Source organism: Cynoglossus semilaevis, chromosome 1 (genome assembly GCF_000523025.1).
Source record: "Cynoglossus semilaevis isolate Cse_v1.0 chromosome 1, Cse_v1.0, whole genome shotgun sequence".
In the NCBI taxonomy this organism is placed as follows: domain Eukaryota; kingdom Metazoa; phylum Chordata; class Actinopteri; order Pleuronectiformes; family Cynoglossidae; genus Cynoglossus; species Cynoglossus semilaevis.
The window spans coordinates 22,634,992-22,661,217 of NC_024307.1; the positions used below are offsets into that span (position 1 = coordinate 22,634,992).

General features: G+C 39.7%; 2 protein-coding genes and 1 long non-coding RNA gene across 5 annotated transcripts in view; all 3 read left to right on the forward strand.

The window, feature by feature from the left end:
* Positions 1 to 2,494: 2,494 nt before the first annotated feature.
* On the forward strand, positions 2,495 to 12,721 carry kiaa0232 (KIAA0232 ortholog). Its single transcript, XM_025061555.1, has 8 exons — positions 2,495 to 2,840; positions 4,605 to 5,177; positions 5,603 to 5,743; positions 8,077 to 8,146; positions 8,234 to 8,318; positions 8,588 to 11,939; positions 12,046 to 12,076; positions 12,705 to 12,721. Exons 2-8 carry the CDS (start codon positions 4,941 to 4,943, stop codon positions 12,719 to 12,721), a joined length of 3,933 nt encoding a protein of 1,310 aa, XP_024917323.1. The 5' UTR covers positions 2,495 to 2,840; positions 4,605 to 4,940.
* Positions 12,722 to 16,894: 4,173 nt separating this feature from the next.
* tbc1d14 (TBC1 domain family, member 14) overlaps positions 16,895 to 26,226 on the forward strand; it is a 34,728-nt gene continuing 25,396 nt past the window's right edge. Inside the window, exons 1-2 of one of the 3 annotated variants that reach the window (XM_008319709.3) lie at positions 16,895 to 17,432; positions 21,090 to 21,834. In XM_008319709.3, coding sequence (XP_008317931.1) covers positions 17,384 to 17,432; positions 21,090 to 21,834 — 794 coding nt within the window. In that variant the 5' untranslated portion in view covers positions 16,895 to 17,383. Of the gene's footprint in view, positions 17,433 to 21,089; positions 21,835 to 23,962; positions 24,501 to 26,226 lie in introns of those variants that run through there. The other 2 variants (XM_008319703.2, XM_025057570.1) reach the window with 2 other exon arrangements.
* Positions 21,842 to 23,220, forward strand: LOC112487329 (uncharacterized). Its single transcript, XR_003050342.1, has 2 exons — positions 21,842 to 22,683; positions 22,731 to 23,220. It is a non-coding gene; the product is annotated as an uncharacterized LOC112487329 (long non-coding RNA).

Here is a 26,226-nt window from a genome sequence, read left to right on the forward strand (position 1 = left end):
TGACACTTTGAAGCCAAAAAAAAAAAAACAAGACAATTAAGGAAGGGGGACAATTTTTGTTGTCGTTTTGCATATTGTTTCTTGATATATTTCCATTTTAATTATTTCATCATATTTAGCCACAAAACAAAACATATACATTTCTTCCTCTTTTCCTTTCAGCTTGTCTTTCTGTTCCAGCCATATACAATAAAATACCATATTTAGGAATGTCGACTCATTCAATTTAATCTGGATTAATCCTGATAAATCCACAACAAATCAGGTAATTTGATTAGACATTTTTATCACTGGACAGCCACAGTTTTTGATTTTGAACTTCAAATTATAATGTTCACCTTTTTGCCAATTATCATTTAAGAACATTGATGTGTAATTTGTTTGTCCTAATTGTCATTCTTGGTTTCTAAAAAAAAATGTGGATGACAAATGGGCATATTATTTCTCATGGGAAAGATGTACATTCGTTTGTGAGGTAATGTCTGGCTTCTGTCTTGCTATGACAATTTATAGAAGAAGAAAACTCCTGCCTTGACTGACAGCCTTACACAACACATATCATCATCTGAGTCAGGAGCAGTGACTAATAGAGGATTTGACTTTAAAAAACCTCACCAGTAAGGCAGCAGTTTCACCTCAGACGGCTCCACGAACTCACTCCCAAGGTGGCGTGCGGCATTAAAGCTTCAGCGGAAGCACTTTGTTTTCCTTGCCTTCAACAGAAAACCTGACAGGGCCTCTTACCCCCTCCACACACCTTCCCTCCTCCCCACTCCTGGCCGTCTCACTCTTTTCCTCTCTCCAGAAGAGGATTATGGGCCACCTTTTAACTGTACCATCTGCTGCGAATTGACCTTTGTTTAACACCCGCAAGTGAAAACGCTGTGAGAGATCAAGGATGGACTGTTAAGCCGTTGCTGTTACCGTGCTTCAGGCTGACATTCAACCAGATCAGATGTTATCAGACAAGACAGAACAGAAACATCTGAGAAAACTAAACCGATGCGTATCATATAGAGTATCGTAAGTCATTATTGAGAAACCTACTTGTGATTATTTTGTATATATTTGTGGTGAAAAGCAATATCCTGATCATTCACCTTCATCTGTTGTTCAAACAATCAATATATCAATCAATGGCCTTTGGCTGCTGGGATCGAGATGGAGATCAAAGGGTCTCATAAGTGGCCTCAAGGGATTATGGGGGAGTGGAGCGATATTGTAGATAACGGGTTTATAATATGTCAGTTGCACCAGCACATTTTAGTGCGTTTTCACTACTACGGTGAATACCCGGTGAGTGAGGTGAGTGCAGAGTGAGCATATGCATGAGTGATGCACAGACCCAGTACCCTCTGGCTGTGTCCTCATTTGCTCCCTTTCGTTCTAAACACACCGCACATGCAGTACTGCGCCTGTCCAGTGTCTGATACAATGTGTACTTGGATCCCAATGAATGCAGAAATACTGCAACAGTCAACTATAGTTTAACAGGCACACCAGAATAAAAGGGGTCTCTGTGTTTTTCCAGCATTAATAAGCAGGCTAGTTGAGCATATGTGTGTGTGTGTGAGTGTGTGTATGTGAGTGTTTTTTCAGGGGCGTATTGGAGTACAAACAGCTGGTCAATAGGCTACAACTCCGCCCACCCCAGGGATCACAACCCTAAGGTCAAAGGGCAAATGAAGTGTGCCGTACTCTATGGATCCATAAAAGAGGGCAGGTGGTCATTGTGAAGAATAAGCCCCGCTCCCTGCAGTGTACGATCTTTATAAACAGTTAGTGGAAATGAGAATGTTCCAGGCGTCATGTTTCAATGTATCGCTGTAGACTTTTTGCTCTTGAGAAGCGGTGGTGCTATAAATAGGTCAGTTTGTAATTGTGACACTGCTGTTGGAGTAAAAGGAGCTGTTCATAGTTACACAAAGGCAAGAGATAATCTGCCTGGTTTCATTCATTTGTTCATTCATTCAAACAGTTCAGTAGAAAAATATTTTTAAAACCCCCCAAAAAACAAACAAAACATTTCCGTATAATTCTAGTTTCTGCAGTATCAGTTTTTGTGTTACATATCTCTGTATTGAACAGAGCTTTACATTTATATCTCTGTGTTGTGTAAATTATGTGGTTTATATCTTTTGTAAAATAATAAAGCTTCCGAAATAATGTTGTAATGTTAGAAAACCCTGTGTTAGTTTCAAATTGTCATAATTCTAAATAATAAAAACCAATCAAAACTTCTTCAATACAAACAACAAATATTTTAAGACTTACTTATTAAGTTACTTTTTTGTCAACTATAAAAACAGATGACAATATAAAGGTTCCAAATATGTTTTGAGGTCATATGTATAGCATTATTATATTATTATTAAATGTTTCACTATTTGTCTATGTTTGAGAGGTCTTATTGAGTTTTTATTCCAGGTCATCTGCGGGCCTCCGTAGGAACTAGTTGGGCTTCTGATGCAACACTACAGCGGATGAATCAGACCTATGCGAACAGGCTGGCAGGAGTTCGCCTCGTTGCCTGGATACGAACGCAGAGGGTGGCGCAAACGGTCGATCTTCTCCGAGTGAAACTGACCTCCGGAGTTCGCCATTTTGGCTACTGTCTGGCGGGACATCGCCTAACAACCGCGATTCAATTTGAGCCCGAATGTCTCCGGTTGGTCTGACGTTGTTGAAGAAGTAGCGAACGTGAAAACAGCGCCATTTCTGTCGGCGTCCATGATACGCGATGCTACCGCAGCGGATTCCAGAGCTTGAGGTCGGAACGGCAGCGGGCGAGAAGTAGCCGCTCCCCTTTTGCTGCCCCTGTCTACTTCAGACCACGGCAGGTAAGTGAGCCGGCAAACATAACGACAGCTTTAGCGTCATGTTGTAGTGGTTTTATTCCCTCCAGACCTATGTTCGACTGGGGCTTTGCTTTCGCTGTATGACGATATGGCGCACATTTTGAAGGGAAAACGTCTGACAGTCCTTTGGTGTTCTCACCGGGGCAGCTGCTCCTCCTCCCTCTCGGTCACAACAACAGCATTAGTTGACGTTTGTTTGACAGCGGGGCAGTCTTTCCATTATACTGTTTGTTATTTGGGGTAGTTTTGTCCTTTCACTGAAATATAATTTTAGATGTGGCCTAATGTTTTTGTGCGTATGGGAAATGTACGGCGTAGATGTAGCAACCCCAGTTCACCTGCCAAAGATACACCAAAGTATTGGCATTCTTAGCGGGGACTGTGTGTTAAGGCAACGCTCAATAAAATATGCCTCGTCACATTTGGGTATGGTTTATTAGCAACAAGGTAATAAAGTTTATATTATAAGTGACGAGGAACTCGGAGTCGCTGACTTGGCTAACTTAGCTCATTAGCTAAAGGTCGCTCATCTGACTAACCTTGTCGTCATATGATGCTGTAGCAAACTAAAAGTAATGCCATATTATAATGTCAGTGTTTGACGGTTATTCCTTTAACATAATTACGATTGGTCACGGTATTTACTGTATAGTGATAACATTTCCTTGGGATTAAAAACATTTATTGCTCTGCGGTGTTGCGTTTGTCAGTTGACCGTTGCGTTCGTCTCTGACCAACTGTGAAGGCGATAAACGTCAGTTAACTACGCAGTTACTCCATTATGGTGTTGTTCTCATTATGTGTATGTTTGTAGAGTGACATGAAGTTGTAATGTGTCGGCTCTGGCCAGCTAGCAGCCGGAGCTAATGCTCATATATGAAACAGCTCGGTTGCAGAAAGTCGTCAGCCATATTTCGTTATTATCTTTGATGCTAGGGGGGCTTTCCTCGGATGTTCTAGTGTCGTTATTGGACTGACACAATGCCATGGAAGTTAAATCGTGTTTAAACGTATACTTGTGTGAGGCAAAGCGTCGTATCTTGCTCGTCATTTTGACGTTTCTAACGGGCAGTCCATAATACGGCGTCGGAGACTGACGAGCGGCCCAGCCAATCAAATGGACCCAGACTCCATTTGCTCTTCGCGTCGTTTCCCCTAATCCATCGCAGCCATATAAAACACTTGCACCTGACAGAATGCCTTTCCCTCACAGCTGCACTTTACTGTACTGTCCGAGTTTGGATATCACGAAAAAACTAACGCAGGGCAAGTATAAAGTGCTGCAAAGGACATAAAGGGAACCAGCAGTAGCACATAGACATGCTTTCATTGAATGAATGAATGTATGAAAGATTCGATGAATGGTTGAATTCTTCTTATTGCTAATCAGCAGTAAAATAGCTTAGGTGCAAAGATACAAACTAGTCACATTGTACATTTTATTCCATCATAGTAAGTAATTATTTTCAATTCTATGGCAAAATAAGTTACATATTTACACAATATATTTATTTAAATGCAATTGATCATGTGTACATGCAGTATAAATATTCTTTGTGAAAGTATGCATTGAAATATTCCAGGAGAAGGATTTTGTTCCACAGAGGTGAAGTTGTTGGATCACAATGTTTTTACACTGGCAGTTCTATTTAATATCTTATATATTATATAAACATTTTGTTTGACTGAAACTCTAAACTATTAGCTAATTATTTGTTGATGCAATGTTCTTTTTTTTTATTTCAGGTTGTGCCGGTGAAGTGACACCCAGCTGAAAAATGGACCCCTTCAACTGATTTGCAAACACACACTGTGTTTTGCGCTGAGATCTGCAGCATAAGCCATGTCCGACGAATAAAAAAAACCTTTTTTTTTGCAATCAAGCAATAAAAAAAATCAAAAAATCTAAAAAATCCCCATGCCTCCCCACGCAGGGCCGCTTCAGTGCATCCTTCTGGAGTGACGGCCCCATCTTCCAGATAGGCCCTGCCTCATCCTCTCTACACACCCTTGTTCTCCAACCACCCAGAATTGCCCATCAAAATGTTGCTTAACCTGAGAATGGCCAACACCTGAGGTCCCATGCGTCCAGTGAGCACCGATTCAGACGGTCCGGCTCCTCCTGAAAACTTCTCCTGCCCCTACCCACTCGTAGGTTCCCTGTCTGCCTCAGAGATGTCCCTGCTCCAGTCGTTGGGTCCAGTGCAAAGCTGGTTAGGCCAGGAGCTTGAGAAATGCGGGATTGATGCTATGATCTACACCCGCTATGTTCTTAGTCTTCTCTTGCATGACAGTTATGACTACGACCTGCAGGACCAGGTTTGCATCTTATATACATTTTTCTAATTTGTCGTTAGAGTTATAAAATATTCTGTTGAACTTATTCACCTTATCTGTATTTAATGTCATTATTGACTTCGTTTTATATTTGGCACATGGATAGTACAACTTATCCATCATTCTTGATTATGTCCCATTGCTGATAATATAAACATCAAATAAACATTAATTAAACAAATTGACAAAAATGTTTTGCCAATTAATCTCATTCAAATTCTACTTATCTTTACATGCTTGTCTTCTGTGTGTGAATATCTTAATGAGAGCAGGATATTAGTTTTAGAGTAATGTTAACTTTGACACTTTCCTTGTAACTCAAGTTCACCTTACTGTAGGTTTGACAGATGTTCCTTGCACACTATGTCAATTTTGCCACTGAGATTTTCTTATTTTCTGTCTCAAAGGAAAATGACATCTTCTTGGGCTGGGAGAAGGGAACTGGGAAGAAATGGGGTAAGAGTAAGAAGAAAGGAGGGACTGACCTGAGTCTTGAGGAAATGAAGAAACAAGCCGCTGTGCAATGCCTGCGCTCCGCATCTGATGAAGTAAGCTTTGTTCTTGCTAAACAATGTGGGAATCTGTGTTCGAGGTGTGGGTTACTTGTGCTTTATTTGTCTGTGAAACTGATTGACCTGACTAATTTTTTTATTAAACTTGTAAAAGGAAAAAACAAACAAACAAGTGGAAACAAATAGTGGTTTCCTGAATCAATTCCATTTTGATTCACAATTTTCCGAGGAGTGGGTAATTTGTAGCTTGGTTCAAAAGGGTTTTTTTTTTTTTAAGTTGTTGGAAGCAAGGGGTTTCAATAATGCTATAAGGACATAGTCTTCTCTCTGTCAAGGAGCTTTATTTTGCTAACATACCTCTCAGACGGACACAGTTGTGAGATACACAGAAATCTTACCAAAGAAATTCACTCATAACGAAGTCGGCCTTATGGAATTAAAACATTGATAAGGTTTCAATGAATCAGTAATTACTTTTTTATTCTATGAATGATCTTGAACAATGTTTTTTTTTTAATTTTGTAATATATAATTTCTTGATTTCTTGAGTTTAATTTGAAACAATCTGTCTGTCCTTTTATACTGTTTCTTTCATTGATCTTAAATCTAGCAGGAAAATGACCTGACCAATCAATTAGTGCATACAGTCTCACGCGGTCTCTGGGTTAATATGTACAGTATGTGAAAGGCCTTTGAAAACTAAGTCAAGGATTTCTATTGTATAAGTAAAAAACGTTTGCAGAAGATGTATCTTTGTCTCGTCTCAAGGACTAAATTCAAGTTTCTTTACACTTTTGAAAAAATAGTTTGGAAAAAAAAGATAAAAGTAAAAACAACTCAGGAAGTAAATTGAAACCAATCAAGAAAATTAAACATATTTCGAGGGTTGCTTTGATTTAAAATTTTCAGCTTTGGATTGTTAATAAAGGAATAAATAGTTACAAAGGATTTTCTTCTTGTTCCTAAAAAACAGGACGTCCACTTCTTCAATCAACCCATTGTATTTATGTCCATCTAAATATATTTACTTTCTGTTTTCCTTGTATTTGGAGTTTCTGTTTTCTGCACTTGTAGCTTGTTACACTTTTTTCGGCTTCCCCTTTTGGTAAGATCATTCTTTGAGAAAGATTTCAAATCTTAATAAGTTATTTACCAAGTTGTATGAGAATACTTAATCTAGAGCAAGTTTTCTTAACTAAAACAAGTTTGTCTTATAATTTAGATTTATGAAGGAACTGGGCACTGGTCTTCGGTTTTTGCATGGTTTTACGTAATGTGTGATTTGTTTGCATACGGAGTTTATCAGTTCTCCAGTGCGAGAGCTGCTTTCTCTTGTTCACGAGGTCGCTGCTCCAGCTAAACTCTGCCTGCATGTGTTTCTTGATGGGGGAAAAATGACTGGATATTTGGTTACATTTCTCTCTGCAAGCAGCAGTAGTAGTACAGTAGGTGTGCTCGAGCTGAGAGTGACAGAGCTGGGGGAGGGTTTATTAAAAGGCAAGAGGAGTGGTGAGCTCTTCTCCTGGGACTGGACTATGCAGTCTATTTTTTAACCAGCCCGCTACGCAGGATTGCAGTAGTAAGCTGCATACTTCGTTGACTGCCAGCTGACCAGCATAAGAACAGTGATGCAAGGAGAAACACAGGGCAGGAGAGAACCTTGCTTTACCTCTTACGGAGTGGCATGGTAGGAAATGTTATTTTTCCATTACGATGAACAGAAAATCTGTCGGCTATGAAGTGACACAGGTCTTTATGGCAGCTTTTTGTAATTTGTGTGGCTATTTTTGTCAGCAGTGCCTGCATAGTTGTGGCTAGCCTGTCACTTGTGTATAGTATACGTAGCATACGTAGCAACATGAGTAAATGTTCATGGTTTTATGAAATAAAGCACTAATGGGGTGTGTTTTAAAGCATTTGTGCACTGTAGTCAGTGACAGTACTGTGTTAATGCTTATTCTCTCATCTATTGGTTTGACTTGTGTTAATACTATACCTATGGTGCAATATTGTTGTTGCCTTCACAAATTGCTGTTTTAACACTTTGCTATCGCTGTTTTTGTTGTCTACAGTCTAATGTTTTGTGATCGTTAGGACTTGTATTGGATTTTTGTAATTAGATAAGAATTCAGTAAAATTAAAAGCACACCGTTTTGGGGAAATTTAACAGATTTAACATTACATGTTAAATGAGATTCCTAATCCTTTGGGTGTCTTTCTTTTACTTTTCCAATATATTTGCAGATTTGTCTGACTCATGCAACTTAATTTAATCAAATACATACATCTTTGTGGTTGTAACAAACAGTACTTACATGGTCACAGTACATTAAAGTGTCTTACGCAAACTTTTGCCTTCTTCTGTGCAGAACTCTGGAATTGAGAGCCTGGTTGATGAGCTTTGCTCTAAACTTAAGGACATCCAAAACAAACAGAAAGGTTTGTTTAAGATTTTGACGATCACAATTACATAAATCATTGTCATTATAATTGTCATTTCAAAATGTCTTTACATGTCTTTTGCAGAAGAAAAACAGATTCAAAAGAAATCTGATGGCTCTCGGTCTCCTGAGCGAGCTGAGTCCCCCTTGTCAAAGGACCAGGTGGAAATGTGAGTTGCATTAGAATTTTTTTACAACTAAGTTGTTGCGTTTAAATAGTCGCAGTGCAATGTATTCTGAAAAGAAGTGTTATTCATTTTTATATTCTTCTGTGTTTTGCCCTTTTGTACCATGGATTGTTTTGTTGAAGTAATTATATTGGCGCCTGCAAAATAAACCCTTTTTATTTACCTTAATTCAATTGTGTTACAAATTTGATTAACTGAGGTATATTTTGCTCCAAAATAAAAATAATTCCCCCTGTCTCCTATGGTTGTAGGTATTATGAAGCCTTTCCTCTTTTGTCAGAGAAGCCAGTTTGTTTACAAGAGATTATGACGGTGTGGAACAAAGCTAAGGCCAGCGCATATTCAAGTTCATCATCCTCAGCGGCCCCACAGACCAGTACCGACACCTCTTCCCCAAAAGATTGCAACAGTGAAGGTGAGGCCACAAAGGAGCGGAATCTAGAGGCGTGCACTGTTGTCACCGAAAGAAGCCAGCAGCGACGGAGCAAGAAAGAGAAAGAAAATCGGTATCACGTTGGTGCAGCAGCTGAAGAGAAATCCAACCTCCACTCCAAGAGACAGACCAGACACAGATCTGAGGGCAAATACAGACCCAGGTCCTGGTCTTCAGGCTCTAGTGAGGCAGGCTCCAGCTCCAGTGGGAATCAGGGTGACACTAAGTCATCCAGAATAAAGGCAGTTAGAGTGAGGCACAAGTCAAGAGAGGCTGCAAAGCATAAGAGGACGCGCAACAGCTCACAGGTGAAGCTGCAGGTAAAGGTTATTGACAGAGAAGAGCGAAGAAACAATGGGGGGAGCAGTAGTAGCACCACGGGAGGTGTCACAAAACCGCAGCTTTATAAAAGGGGGAAAAGACCGCTGAAGGAGATTCGTAAAGATCATGGCTGGGTGGAGGGAAAGGAGTCTGGAGTTGAGGTCAGAAATAAACAGGAATATATGGAAGAGCCACTTTGGTACACTGAGCCCATCACAGAGTATTTTGTTCCTTTCAACAGCAGACAAAGCAAGTTGGAAACAAAATATCGCAACAAGATGGACTCTATGGAAAGCTACACCTTGTCGACAGACATGGAAAGGCTGCCAGAGAGAATCCAGGGAATCTGCATTGCGAACGAGAGCTACCAGAGAGCATACCTCGCAGCAGGTTCATTTGTGGATGGGCACTTTGTGGAAGGGCCTGATGAAGCTGAAGACGAAACTGTTGAACTCACTGGGACCTTTGCCTGCCCTCAGCCAGAGGATATAGATTTAGATGACAAGCATCTGTCTGAATTTACTCACTTCTATGAAGTTGATATTTATCAATCCATATTGGATACTAGTGCCTCAATACAAGAGAGTCGAATCCTCAGCATGATTCGACAAAAAAGCAAAGAGCAAAAAGAAGTGGAGGCAGAATGCTGTTTAGTTCTAGATGATCTTGAGCAGCAAGGGGAAAGTGCAATACTGGCAGATTCGCAGCAAGCTTCAGGACCCGTTGGATTCTCAATGGAGGATCTCGAAAACGTGGCTCAAGTGTGGGGATGTTGTTCGCCATCTACTTCAGAAGATATAGATGGAGAAAGCTTCATAGGAGACTCGCCCATTCGCCTCTCCCCCCTCCTTGATAGTGTTTCGTTCACCCTGAGCAAACTATCTGGAAACATGGAGGAGCTACCTGTTCCTAAAGCTGCCAGTGAACCGTCTGGTTTGAACTCATCCTGCTTCTCACTTTTTGAGTTGCAGTATGACAGTCCCACATTTCCTTTCCCCCACGACTCTCTCGCTCTTTGTCAAGAAAACAACACTGATTCTAGTAGCTGTCTCGACCCACATTCGAATAAACAGTCTCGTTTGTTAATATGGACCAAAAATAGTGCCTTTGACGAAACTGAACACTGTTCTAACCTTTCTACGCGAACGTGCAGTCCGTGGTCACATTCAGAGGAGACTCGTTCAGACAATGAACAAGGAAATGCTGCAACAGAGGATTCTGCTCCAATCGGCAACAAAGAGATTGATTGTATCATCCCTTCTCTCTCTGGTGCTTACTTGGAGGACGAGATCTTGGAGTTTTTACAGGAAGAAACTGACCACAAGTGCGAGGAGGTCAGTCTTAGCACAGCATCTCAACAGACCTTCACCAAAAAATCTAAATTGGAATCCATTTGTGGCATTGCTTTGGAGGAGGATGAGAGTAAACAGTACAGTACTGGCATGTTTTCAGATAACGCACATCAACAGAGTGATGATTACAGCTCAGGGATCATAAAGGACATTTGGACTACAATTGGAGATGGTAAATCTGCAACATCCAGACAAGGAGGTGAAAAACTGAGCGAGGGTTTATTCTCAGACAAGTCTGGTTACTGCTGCAGCTGTCTGAAGGTTCAGGCGAAAGAGGTTCCACATCAGGGGCCTCAAAAGAAAGCAGTGCAGCGCTCAGAGTATCACCTTTGGGAAAACAAGAAAGAGGAACGGGATATAGCTAAAAACAAACTGTCTAAGGTAGATAGTGCCGGGGATTACATGACTCCGTCCAAGCCCTGGAACCTGAGCTCTGACAAGGAAAGTACATCCTTTATTCTTGGTGGAGTGTATGGAGAGCTAAAGACACTGAGTGGTGATAAAAATTGGGCTGTTATTCCACCAAGTGACACCCAAGACAGTCTGCTTCAGTGTGCTGCCGCAGCAGCATCTGCTTCCAACTCAGACATGCTCACCATCACAGGCACAGATGTTTTCATGAACACAAGCAGCTGCTTTGCTCCTGGGCACCGGCCCCTGTGGAGGCCCCTTGTGTCCTTCGGGCAGAGTGACCAGGCCATTAAAGGAGGTGGAGATGGGCTGAATAAGGGATTTTCATTCATCTTCCATGAAGATTTGCTTGGAACATGTGGAGGCTTGCATGGTGAAGAGCAAGGATTAGAATACCCGTTTGCATCCTTCAACTTTAACAATCCCTTCTCTCAAGTCCTCCACGTAGAGTGTTCCTTCGAGCCCGATGACATGGCTTCTTTCAGTCCTGGGTTCAAGCCCAAGTCTATCCTGTGCTCCGACACTGAGAATGAAGCTTTCCATCCGCGAATATATGGCATCAACCGGACTCAGTATCGGGCAATTCGCATTTCCCCTAGGACTCATTTCAGACCCATTTCCGCCTCCGAGTTGTCACCAGCTGGAGTAAGTGATTCAGAGGGTGAGACTGACAAGGAAGAGATGAGTTTTCCCGTCCCGCCACCAGTGGATGTCTTTGACGATCCTCAGGCTGACCTCAAACCTCTGGAGGAAGATGCAGAATGCGAGGGCCCTTATTACGGGAAGTCAGAACTTGAATCTGGTAAATTTCTACCCAGATTAAAGAAGTCTGGCATGGAGAAGAGTGCACAGACTTCTCTAGATTCACAGGAGGGCTCCTCTGCCCTTCTGCCAATCGCAGAGCAAGAAATATGCCTAGACTGCAAAACAGCAGAGGCTGCAATTGCAGGTGGACAGATGGACGTCTCAGTCAGCAAGATCCAAAAAGTGGAATCTTCAGGAGAGAAGCAGTCCTGCCTATGTGCACCAGCAAGTCAAATCCCCAAGTATGGGATTGCTTTTGACTTTGTTGGAGATGTGCCAGAGGTGAGTTTTTAAAATGATTATGAATGTCAAAAGGCAATTGAACAAACATGGTTCTCTGGGTTCAGCGATTCACTAACACTGTTTTATATAAAAATATATTTTTTAGCTCCCTCTCTTAAACATAAGTGGACAAGGAGGTTACAAAACATATAACATTCAATATATATATTTATATATATATATATATATTCTTTTGTTTACAATGTATTGTTTCTCAATGTCTTTACCATTGTGGTAGGCATGTCAATTTTATTGTTGATCATTATGTGAGTGCATCACAAAACAGACAGTAAATCACATGGCTAAGACTTACAATACAAGATGGCTATGCAAAAACTGCCCAGCTGCTAAATGACACAGTGCATTATCTTTGCTAATTCAAATCCTCCTATTCTCCAGCCACTTAAAAAGACATTAGAAATACTTACTATTCTCCCACAATTCCAAAATATAAGCTAAACTCAACAGTCAATAGTTTTAACATTCATTCAGTATATACAGCATTTATACTGTCATACTCACTAGCATAGCTGCCAAAACCTTCAACTCAACATTACCTTCAACTACGACAACCCAGAAAGCTGCAACAGCTACACACAGATCCCAGAATTGGACAGAGAATCCCCCCAGTGATGCCAAAAATATTGTCGAAGTTACACTTGCAGCTATTGACTAGGACTTTATCAGTTTTACAAAACTTTGCAAGCTACTATTAACATTTCCTTACTAAGTAATCTAACATATTTTCTTGACTTCTTTCCGTAGGGAGCAGCAACATTTGAATATCCCAAGTTTTAACAGAAGACACCAGTCTTCTGAGAGGAATACCTTCCTCCCTGTTTCTGACTGGATCTTGACCATCATCAAATTCAGGGTCATCTCAGAATGTTGGCTTCTGAGAAACCCCTTTAAACCTCCCGCCCCCCACATGTAACCCTGCTGGTTTTTATTTACTAACCTAAATCCATGTTTAATCAACAACCTGATCAACAAGAAAGTGTGTGAAAATAGGAAAAAAAAAATCCAAAAATATATGTGCTGTCTTTGAGTGATGAAAGTGATGTGTGGACATGGATTTGTTTCCAATTTGTTTCATTCTTAATTCTTCTGTACACTGTTCCTCATCTAGGTCCTCACGTGTAGTTGATAAGGATGATGTTTTGTTCTATCCTCATCAGTTCTGTTTCCAGCATTTTTGCTTTTGAACTAGGTTACTGTTAGTTGGTTGTGTCTGAATGGTTGTGCATGTGTTTGTCCAGCGAGCGTCACTCCTTTCTTTTGTAGTTGAACCTAAATGTGGAGTGCAACAGCGAATTATTGCATCCTCTACTTTCCATCGTGTGTTCAGAAAGACAAATCAAAGGATGCTGAGAGTTATGAGTTGTTTTTCAGAGTTTAACTGCTATAGTTTTGAAAGACTTTCTGAATGTTAAGTAGAGAATGTGTGCAGAGTTATAAATAGCCACCAACTCCCGGTGTAAAATCCTTTCATAAAAAAAGTCCAATTTTTTTTTTTGGAATTGTGATAGTTTTTCAAATGCTGATACAAAGCAGTATGGTTTCTGAGGCTAACAGGAGGGAAAACATTTTAAAAAAAGATTTAAAAATTCTGAAGGAGTTTTGGCAAAATACTAATTGTCTACTTGAAATGCAATGCTGTAGAGAATCTGGTAAGAAAACAAAGATAACGTGTTGTGAGGTAAAAACTACCAAGAAAAAAATAACTCCAACTACTTTTGCGTTTGAATTAACCTTTTTTTCTTTTTTCTTTTTTTGTAATTTGTTTGGCACAGACTATTGGTGCTATCAATATGTTCAAACACTTTTTTAAGCTCAAGTTCTGTTGTTATCAGTTGTTGGCAGATCCTGGCTTTGTTTGTAGTTCAAACCATCAAAAAAAAAGTTTAAAAAAAGAAAAATGAAAAAGCAATGCCTGGTCACAGCTCCTCGTTATTGTGGCTTGTTTTTTTTTTCAAGTAAAACTGTTTAGTGTATGTCCATATCCTATCAGTTTACTGTGGCCCACCAGGCAAAGCATGCCCGTCAGGGAGTGATGCTCTGCTGTTAATGATCCATTTAAAAAAAAAAAAAAAAAAAATGTGTTAAGAAAAAATTCAAACCAAAAACATAGATGACATATTTTCACCAATGTAAAATCTTTCTTTTTTTCATGTGAGGTGTGCTTTTTTTTTTGGGTTTGATATATATCTTCATAGTTTGTCTGAGTTTGTCTCACTGTGTGTCAGCATAGTAGACTGTGTGGAAGCACTCGTCAAGAGTGAGTGTACGAGAAGCGTGCAAGCTTGAGTGCAGAAATGCACAATAACTGAGGTCTAGCTTAGTTTATCAGGCTTAAGCAACATGCATCTGATTATTTCATGTTGATTTCAATACTTCGAGGCAATGTAGACACGGAAATCTAAAATTTCAAATCTGATTTGTGTGACTTCCGTGCGTCCGATATATGCCCATTAACGTTAGTATCCATGCGACTTTTTGCCCAACTGTTTATGTACAATAGTGAAAAAATGTCAAGTAACTTCTGACCAACCTGCTATGAAAACAAATGATAAAACGTTTTAATGCGCCCCAACCCCCGGTGCCAGTCCGTAGGTTATTTGGTACCAGGCTGCAGTGGGACACTAAAACAACACTGGCAACTGAAAAAAGTTAAAGATAATCTGACAATGTTTCAAAACAATGGGTAATTTAGACCATGATACCAACAGAAATTTGTCTAAAATATGTTTTATTTCAAAAATTAAATGATCTTTCAATAAATACCCAGTATTACCGGTCTGCAGTAATGCCTGATGCCAGTCGGCCGGTCTTTGATACAAAAAAGGTTGGAGACCACAGGTGTAGAGAGTATCATAATGGCTTTTGAAGGAATAATGACTTTCTCAGTTCAGATGCAGGATTGTTATGGATACAATCTTTTTGAGGCTAGGAATCTGAAGAGAGCCTAATGTGACCCTAAAATTGAAGCTCTATTTGACCTGCTGTTTTTTTTCTGGTATTTAGGATGTATATTTTGGCCCCAATTCAATGTGTTTTGATAGCATTAAGAGTATGTTTTCCTGTGTTAGCTGGCCATATTATAAAACTAAAGCACAGCTAACTGTAATCATCCATTAAATTCCACGGGCAGCATGAGCGGACTCGTAAATGCACTGTCGCAGGTGAAGGTGTCTGGCCCAGGCTTGGCTTCGGAAATGGCTTCATGTTGTAAAATTGCAAATACTGCAAACCCCCATGTTCCCAGACTTATTGGGCAAATGTCTCGCCCCTGCAGCTTGGACGAAAGGTACTCATCAGGGTAAAGCCCCCTACCTTTGAACATCACCAGACACTCAGGAATTTTTATAAGCGCAACTGTATATTCTGTACTCAGACCTGTGACAGTGCATTGATGCATTAAACATAGAACCTTTCGTTTACTTTTAGAGAAATTACTGGCAGTTGTTTCACAGCAAGTGGAGACGACTGCCATTAATGTAGGGGTTTGGAGGGGTACAAAACTAAGAACTAAGCCATTGTTGGTTGCATAAGCAATGTAAAGTGGTTGAAAAGCCCTGAGTTCTATGCAATAACTGGGCGCATGAAAACATTCAACAGCATAGTAGAAAAAAAGTCATTCAAATCATTTTGTGCATGTTGATGACTTTTGAGCGAGAGATGGGGAAAAAAAGTGAAAACATATGTGGAATGTCTCTAGAAATGCAGCATGCCAACATCACACTCCCATCTTTTTTTTGTTGGGTTGATGAAAATATTTTATTTAAGAAAAAAAAAAACAGTGAGTTTGTATTAGTGTTTGAGAGAATGTTATGCGAGTGTGTGTGACTAGATCTTGTAGATGAATGTTTGCAGTAAGATAAAGCACTTACCTGGGGGTCGAAAGGAAAGCATCACAGCCTTTATTGAAATCTCTCATTTTCATAGGCCATGTTTGATTTAAAAAACGTTATGGTGAAAGAAAATTTGCAGTTGAGGTAGCTGCAATTGGAACGACACTGACAGGAGTGCAGCTGCGTTTCAAATGCACACTGGTTCAAAGATCATCCTGGGTTAAAAACTTTTTTTTTTTCCTCATCTGTTCATTCCCACCCTAGAGATGCTCCTCCACCCTCAGTTCCTCTTCCTCTGTCTTCAAAGCCCATCAGTTCAGAGAGGCCGTGTTGTTCTGAGTTCATGTACACCCTGAATAAATTATTTTTGTTTCATTGTGGATTTTCTTAACATCTAATAAAGACGTAAACCAAACCACAGTCTGTCTTACACCGTGTCTGTTTTTGCATCCCAATGCAGTTGGTGGAAAGGGCGGAAATTTGAGCAGTTTCGACTATAATCTCTAGAGCCTCTTGGTGGCACTAGAGATCAATGTGAACGTCATGTTCAGGCAGCTCTGTCAGTGCTTTTATTTGTGAACTGGATAATTACATTCCATATTATACGTCACCACCAATGGTGTAAAGTAAAACGTGTTAAATATCAGATATCCTCCCTCCATTTTATTATAGCACTTGCGCAGTCGGGCAAAAAGAAACAGCCAACGAACGTTCTGAGTGAAGGACTGATGGTCGCAAAGCAAATGCACACAGGACAAATACATTTCTAAATGTTTTTCAAGGGTCAAAGAGGCCCACAAAAATATACCAAGGCTTAAAAGGGGTCTCTTTCGACCATCATAAGAAAAAGGTTAATATAAATTGAGTTTTTTTGGGCCGGATATTTAGTCCCCTCAAAAACAAATCACAGTAAAAATTGAAAAGTACAAACAGTTGCCTCCAGCCACTTTTAGGTCTAGCTAAAACACTTAAAATAGGTTTTTATAAATGTAATAAAATTGTAACTTATGTCTCTGTTTTTTATTTTCCTATTCATGTGTTTTTGTACAGTCGATTAATTATGCCTTTATGTCCAGACAGGTGAATCCATCGACTGAGAGCATTCTTGGCTCGATTACACCGCACTCTCTTAATACAAGTTTGTTTTAAAATGGCGGCGGAAGCTTCGAGACAGGTATGAGATACTAACAATAAATGGACAAACCCAGCGAACTGCTCGTTTATATGGTTAGTTTAATGACAAATGAGCGTTTGCTGCCTTTAGACAAAGAGCCGGAGGTCTTAACCAAGTTTTCCACATTATTCGACCGAACACGGGAATCATTTTTGAGGAAGTGCTGAGAAAACATCAGCAAGTTCGCGTCAGCAGCGGCAAGTGCGTCTGGCGGACGAGTCCGGCTGGTGTCGACTGACTGCTTGTCTTTCCTCCACTGCATTTTGACCTGACCAATGACACCACGCTGGTGCTGGTAGTGTTCACCGAGGGGGAGGAAGGAGATGGTGACCATAGTGGTGCAGCAGTGATCACAACATCATCATGGACCGCTTAAACCGGCGTATACCTGCCGGCCACCTGTAGCATCTTCCAGCACTATGGCGAACATGAGCCCCGGTTCGGAGGACCAGAGAGACAGCCGCTGTGGTAGGTCACTGTGAAGCCTTATACACATCCACCTGTCATTGATAATACCACAAATGTTGTCAAATCTAGAACTAAAGTAAAGCAAAGTCCACCGCATCCAAAGCTAAACCCCTATTCTGCAGCCTTTGTTAAAGGTTCAATTTAATTCTGCAAGCTTCAATATTCTGCAGCCTTTGTTAAAGGTTCAATACCATTGTTTAATTCTGCAGGCTTCAACTTAACACAGCGCCACTTGCTGAGGTAGCTAATGATGTTAAGCCTCACACATAAAATATATATATATATATATAAATTATGTAATAATACCACCATGCAATGTACTTCAAGGTTTTAATACCCTATTTTAGTTAGGTCATTAGCCAAACTAACAGACTCCCGGCTGGGGGCCACTTCTGGCCCACAAACCCATCTCATGTGGGCTGTGACTTGATGTCAAATCATAATTTTTCCTTTGAGATATATTTTTTAAAAATATATTTTCATAACAAATTTTTGGTCCTTTAAGAATGGACAAAAATATGTATACCAATTGCTTGCATTATAATATAAATAAGTATTTATGTTTAAGCAAAACATGTTTTTGAAATGAGGAGTTTGCGACATACCCTGGGTTTATATGTAAACTTTGAAGTCAATCAGTAAACCAACCAAGGGTTTTTTTAAAAATATAAACCGCAGCACATTCAGTTCAGTTCAGTTTAGAACTTAACCCATGGACAAAGCAGTGACTTGCAATATTTTATACATATATGTGCAAATATTTTAATTATGTTTACTCTGTAAATGAACTATATTGACATTTGACGTTTGGCTTAAAAAATACTTCTCATCCTGGTTAGGATATTGGCTAAGAGTTTGCTTGTTTTGCCACTTGTTATTGAAAGGGGTCAAGCAAGTGAGAGTTGAACATTGTTGACAGTAAAAGCAACTTTGTGTTGTTCATGACTGTTAACATCAACATCATGTGTGTTTGAGTTGTTTTGCCTCTCACACATACACGCACACCCACTCACACACACACACACATGCTCCACTGCTTCATTCCTTGGAGATTAAGGTCTCAAGGAATGTTGAGTCTTTCTTTTTTTTTAAAAATACATCAAATGTCAGTTGTTTTTCATATAATATGATATAAGTCATTGGTTTACAGATTTCCTAATGTTAAATAAATTCTAGTTGAGTGGTAATGTTGCAGCAGGTACCTGCTATGTTTTGCTACAAAGTCTGCCAGGGTCACATGACCATTTGAAGGTCATAGTACATAGTAGTATGCTAATCTTGAGTACTAAATATATTATTATTATTATTGTTATTATTATTGTTGTTGTAGCTGCCCCCCTGCTTTTTAAGTTACTAAGAATTCTAGATAAATCTATCTGTAATTATTTTAACTTTGGAATTTAACTTTTAAGTTTGGAATCTAAGCCCCAATTTCTTTGTAATGGCCATGGCCCTTTTTTTTTAAACAAACACTCTGATTCCAAACTCCTTCAAAATTAAGCATCTTTTTAAAGTGCGATCAAACAGTTTGTCAGTTTGTAACCTGAAGGTTTTAAAGTGGAAATGTAGGAATGTATCGACCTTTCAAGTCTCAGGAGTTAATTTGATGGAAAGGATAGAGAGCCTATGGACAAAGCAGTTAAAGCTAAGCCCCCCACCTGCTGTTAAAGTGTTAATGTTGCTTGCTTAAATTCTCTTATTACAAAACAGACTCCGGTTACAGACTGGTTGCTGCCACCTTAGTTTTCAACTCAGGACTCCTACATACCTGTATCTAATCTTGTTGAGAAAAAAATAATTTTTGAATGAGTACGGTTGATGCAGCATATAGACCTTTTAGGGTCTGTCACTAGATATTAAAACTATATAAATAGACACAAAAAAAAGTTTCCATAAAACCCACCAAAAAAGAGTTGTCAAAATTAGCAGTTCAGCAAGCAGTTGAAGGAGTTGCTTGTTCGATTGACAACAATAAATAAAATTAGAAAAAAAGAGCTTTTAATTACACAACATATCTTGCCAGCTGTCTTTAATGTGCTGTTACTACTGCATAATGTCAAACCAGAAAACCAGTGCAATCCAACCAACCTCTTAAATCTGTCACCTTATTTAAATTTGTGTTGTCTTGCATATTATTCTTGATATTTTTCTTAATTTCCACTTCCTTTCCTGTCGCTTCAGAGCCGTCTCTGGAACAGTGCCTTCACATTGCAGATCTTGAGTTTGCCTTTTTGTTTCTTACATTCTTAAATACTATCTGTAAAGATAGAAACAATGTAACAGGAAGTAAAAACAAATAAAAAGACAGAAGGCAAGAAAGTGATCAATTGGACAAACTGTTGGATTCCAAAGGTGAATAAAACTGTAGTAGTAGAAAAGTATTGGGATGGATTCCAAAGGTGAATAAAACTGTAGACAAAAGGAAAGTATTGGGTTAGATGCAAGTCTGAATATGACAACCAGCCACCAGCCACTTCTGTCAAACCTGAAGTCAAATAATATTTTATTGACACTATTTACTGCAGAAGGGGGTGATGGTGCAAAATTGCAATGCTAAATAAAACACATTTTTAGCAGAGTGTAAGTTCTGAAACTGGCAAAAGGGCGATGTGCATCAAGAACCTTGCAGGTTCTGTTTTTAAGGGCAACTTGACTGCCCTTTGTTGCTTCACAGTAGGAACGTCAGTGGCATGCATCCTAGTGTGACTAAGAACCTCTTGCTTGCACGATTTTCTGTGCTTTTTTTCCCCCACAGTCCATTTTCTTCTGCACATTTCAAACACAAAAAAGCTAAATTGTTTTAAACAGTATAAGCCATAAGCATTACTGTAAGTGGCAATGTTTGTATATCTCTGTCCTATCCTATCACTGTAATGGACCATTACAGTGATTTGTCCTTTGTCAGCTGAAATTGGCTACAGCAAGTTAGGTCTGATTAGTGATGCTTGGCTGCAATATTTTTTAGTTCTGTACGTTTAGTGAGGATTAAAATGTGATTATTTTCTTTAATCAATCTAGTTTGGACTGTTGTACCAATTACACTTTTGCACATGCATTTATAAATTTGTTTTACCATTGTAACATCTGGGAAGTGTAATGCACACTACATATATATATATATTTATATATATATATATAATATATATATATATATATATATATATATATATAGATATAGATATAGATATATATATAGTGTATATACACATACACAATAATTCCACCGTCCATCCACTTATTGTTTCTTCACTACACAATCAGTGCACATTATTATTTGGGAAAAAGTTTTCATTTTGAACCACCTTTAGCTTAGAGTACTATCACAGCTTTCAGCATGCATTTGTGGGAAGGTGGGGGTCAGTTCAGATCCCTGGCCTTGTGTCAGACCTGCCTCACCAAGCACAGGACAGTAAGTAAGTCGATGCTGACTGACACAGTTGCTAAAGTCATCACCAAAACTTTGAAAGCAAAAATTTAGGAATGTTTTTTTTTTTTGCTCATGATTAATTAAGATCACAATTTCATGTGATTAACACATAGCTACCCTGAGCTTAACCAGATTCAGATCAGAATTTCAATCATTTGACAGCCCTAAAAAGCCCTAGAGTGTAATGGAAGTGTCAGTGACTAACTCAGTCACATTCTTTGTTTTTTAAGGTGTGTCTGGAGGAGTTACAGTTTTGAATGGCTCTGCAGTCAAAGACCTGACTGAGTCTGACAACCACAGCAATCACATCTGCCATGATGCCACCACATCCCCACGTGGCGAGCCCATCCTGTCCAGTTACAAGCCATCCTGCTCTTCTACCCCAACCAACTACAGCAGCCCCCACAAAAGCTGCTCAGACCTGGACCAGGACAGTCACAGTCTCACATCCCAGGACTCGGGCATCCCCACTTTGGAGATCAACCCTCCAGAACCCATCCTCCATGGTCACCAGCAACCATGCCATGGAGGGATGCACATCCTGCACGCCAGTGATGGTCCTCCTGCTACTCTATCTTTGGACGACAATCTCTCAAGCGAGACCATCATCTGCAAGTCATCCACCTTCCCCCGCAGCAGCTATGACTCAATTCGCCTCTTTAGCCCTGGCCTCAGAATGCCCACCACCACAGGGCTGGGCATAGGAGCTCTAAACCGCAGTGACGACATCTCTGTGTGCAGCGTGTCCAGCATGAGCACCGAGTTCTCCGTCTCCAATGAAGACATCTTGGATTTCACCGTCACTTCCGACTCCAGCGCCATTGTAACCTTGGAGACGGATGAAAGCGGCAGCGCTGCCTTTTCAGACGTGACTCTGTCATCATCTCCTGTATTGTCGTACATGGGTTCAGGTATCACGCAAGAAGAACACGTCACGCAGAAGAAACCCAGTCCCTTATTAAGCCTATTCAACAGGTATGTTTGGATTCTCCCTTGACTTTTTTTCCCAGAGTTAATCAAAACGATTGTGTACTTTGCCATTGCGCCATTATTATGTTTTCCTCAAGATTATTCAATCAAATGTGACACACACAGTGACAGTGTGCCTACATTTAGCTGCAAGTGACTACTATAGGTTTCAGGTAAATTTGATGACCATATAATACAGCTTCAAAAGCAGCAAGATCTGTGTACCCTCCATTTATTTGTATCGGACATAAGACAGTACTACAGCCACTCTTAGACGTTGTGATGTATTTTGACCTTTTCTTTACTTTTTTGCTTCATGGCAATGACCAATCAGAACTAGTTATTGTCATGATGTAGTTAGTTTTTGGGTGGTGGTGATGTCAACTTGTACTGGATTGACTGGTAATAATCAGTTCTCTCAAAGTTTGCATAACTTTCTCTTAGGGATGTCCGATAATATTGGGCAACCAACATTATTGGCCAATTTTAGCACAGTAAAGTAATAGCGGTAGGAATTGTGATCTGTTTTTCCTCAGATAATAAAAACCTGATCACGCAATGCCTGAGTTTCACTCAGATGATGGTGGTGCCTAGAATCCAAATCGCTTGTTAACAGCTGATCTGATAGAGGCTTTTCACTTTTTGTCCTTGTTTATTGTGTGTTTATGTATAAACTACTTGCAGGCCACTTGTCAGTGGAAAGTTGGTCAATCGTTGTTGTGACAAAATGCTTTACAGCCAAAGATCTAAGGCTCAATCCTATGTTTTCGAATTAGTGTTGAGGTTGCGTGGTGGAGCCAATCCTCTGATGACTGCTGGGATAGGTCTGGTTTTACCCCATGTGATATTGTGCAGGTCACATGACATGTTTGTGCATGCCAGAAAAAAATTGAATTGTGCAGGTCACATGACATGTTTGTGTATGCCAGAAAAAAATTGAAATGAATTATTTATTTATTTTTCCTTCTCAGTTGTTAGACAATGACTCACAAATAGTTGATCTAAGCATGGACAGCAATACTGTGATTACTTTGACCATCATGTTTAATTAAAATGATTAGTTACAGCTTAACTATTGATGGCAAAGGCAAACATGGTTGTTCTAACAAACATGCATGGGCACGAGTCAATATCAGCAAGACAGCCTGTCAGAGTGTAATCAGTAATGTAATTACCTGTGCCTTAATTTCCTGTCATTGCAGTTTTTGTTGCAACAGAAGTTAGGCATTACCCAAGCTGTTTGACCAAGACACTAAGCCAAGACCTTATGTCCTTTACTTCAACTCTTGCATGCTTCCCTAAGACTGTAACCCTGCCCTATGAAGTAAAATGGTTTACTACGTATATTTAATATATGTTAACACTCTGTACCATACAACAGAAACACAAAAATAACACCTGAAAACATTTTTCTACCTGACATTTTTTCGACCTTATTGCATGTAATATCAACTACAAAATACTGCACATAAGGTGGATTATGCTATAAGTGTTTTTCTCTGTCTTTGTCTGAATAATTGGCACACAACCAGCTTGTTAATCTTGATTAAATCGAGATAAAATAATTTCTCGCGAACCTTTTGTGTTTCCACACAAAGACATTTCTTCTGGTTTGAATTAACATAACCAGTGATAGTATAATGGTGATGAATTTGGCTTCGACTTGAGTGATGATGTGGTTCACGTGTTAAAATGTAAGAGCTTCGACTTGAGTGATGATGTGGTTCACATGTTAAAATGTTGAATTGTGAGCCAGAGGCACCAAATGATGGAAGGTGAACAGTGCAGCATTTCTTGAATGGTCAGTTTCTGCACAACTGCACTGATTGTCAGCCAGGTTGAATCTGCTATAGATTCAGAGAGTGTGTGACTACATAGTTAAGGCCAGATCCATAGGAGAGCTGTGTGTTGTGTGAGATCGCCTTGGCTTTTTTGCTGCGCAGTAAACCTTGGCCACCTTAATTTTCTTTTTTTATATATATATTTATTCAAGGTAAAAATCCTGGATGCTTGTTAGCTATGCCCTAGTCCCGAGAGGCGCAGTAAACCTTGGCCACCTTAATTTCTTTTTATATATATATATTTATTCAAGGTAAAAGTCCTGGATGCTTGTAAGCTATGCCCTAAAGGCACATGCAAATGACTGTGTACTAATAAGTAAGTACTATTTAATCCAAATTAGTTGTCTCCCCACTAAGTAATGACTTTTCAGGTGTCTGTTTAGTGCTTTGCGGTTTCCATTTAGAACAGTTTCTCTTTGATGATATTACTTGCATCCTGGCGTGAAGCATGTTGTGTGACTCCTCCTTCCCTCTCTGATCCAGTCAAGTCTCTGTCATCCCTCCTCCCTGCACACTTGTAAAAGTTATTCATTTCTCCGGGTTGCCTCCAGATTCCTGCTTCTCACACTCAGCTGGGAGGTGCAAGGATCAGCACGTTCCTCAGTCTCACTCTGCACACTGGCATATTCACACTCGCTGTTAACAAAACTGTGGAGCCTTAGCTCTTTGGAGTCTGAAGTGAGGCGCATGAACCAAATAAGGAGTTATTGTTTGTGTTTGTGTGAGTTTCTGGGAAGAGTAAATCATTTGTTCTTTTTTGTGTTGGATTACTGTGATTTTGTGGCGACAACCCAGGATGGCAACCCCATCACTTCTGCTGTACATTGACAGGTAGGATATCAGAAAAATAGGGGGGTTACTTTTTGGCTCAAAATTTAAAACAATTATAGCTTTGGTCAGTGGTGGTACACTGTGGTATTTCTGTTGCAGTCTGTTTCTCAGGGCTGTTGGAGCCGCTGCAGTTCAGTCACATTTTTTATGAGGAGGAAGGTCTTGTGCTGTGCTTTCTTTCTTCTTGTCCTAGCGTGTTGGGGATTTCTGTGTTCTTTTTTTCAGTGTCAAGTGAAGCATTGGAACACCCGGGACACCCATCACGTAAACTGCAGCATATCAGAGTCTATAAGGGTGTTTAGTCTAGAACACACTGTTTAATTCCAAACAATTCTTCAGAGACTCAACCACGAACCAATGCAGTGCAAAGACTTGGTTTGAGTCCGACCAACACACACCTCAGATATTGTTTTCGTCTAGTCACTTGGCACATGGAAGCTCCTGTTTGTATTGAATGCAAATCCTCCTACTAAACCTTTGTTTGACATCAAGCATACAAATGTATCCAGGAGAAATATATATTTATAGAGCTGCTTTATCAGCCCCTTGACTTGTTGTGTTGTTTAATGGCAGCCTCTGGGGTCACTAAAGTTTACTCCTGCTCATGCTGTACTTCAAAGGCTGGTAAAGGTTTACTTTTTCCACTCCTGGTTCAACCTGTTGCGTCATGGTCCAAGGTGTCAAGGAGTCAGTATTAAATTGTTCACTGTACCAGGTTACAAAAATGTATTTACATATATTTGTAGTCGATTGTATTAATTTGGGATTGGTGTTCATTTGGTTGTCAATAGTTTAAGTGTTAAATAACCACTGTGGCTAAGGGTCACAGTGAATGCCTGGTAATAAAGGGACTGATAAACATCAGGGAATATGAACTAGTGGACCTACAGTACATTCTTCCTGCAGTGGCCTTTCTCCAGATTAGGTTTCGGTCCCTCTTTAATCTCACGTGTGTGCTGTTGCTTTTGTTTCACAGTGAAGCTGGTGGGTAATGTGGTTAAAAAAGAAAAACCAAAAAACTCTGTGACTGGATTACCCAGCTGCTGAAGTTATCTGGACTGAGATGGATAAGCTCATATCTCATAAGATAAAGAAACAGCCCCAGGAGTTGAAGTTTCCTTTTTTTCTATCACTCAATAGAAGTTCTATCACTCAATGAAGAAGAACAACTTAATTTACTTCTTAGTATCATCAAGAATGCTGGCAAAAATCCAGAATGAAGCATTCCGCAGTGAGATAAGCTCAAGTAAGATTGCACTGTTAAGTTTATAATGTTGAAAACGAAATTATCAGTACAGTACAGTACGTGAACTCTCTCACTAAACCTTGAATCTTCAACATAGGACACCTGACGGTCAACTGTAGTGATCACTATTTTCATGTATATTATTTTTTTTAAACAAGTCTTCCTTGGTTTGTTTGCAGTAATAAATCATGATTTCTGCAAAGTTCATTAAGCAGAAGGACACTACTTCATTATTGGTGCCACGTCATTAAGCAGAAGGACACTACTTCATTGCCACTACTTCATTATTGGTGCCACGGCTTGAGAATTGGAACAGTAATTCCAATAATTGTCCACCTGTTACCATAACTGTACTCTAAATAAACATAGGTAAATGATGTCAATGATGGTCATCATTTTCCATGTCCATGTACAGTTGGATAACAGTTGGATGTAGCCTTTGTCACTGTTTTTCTGTTTGTGTGTTTGCATGTAAATATT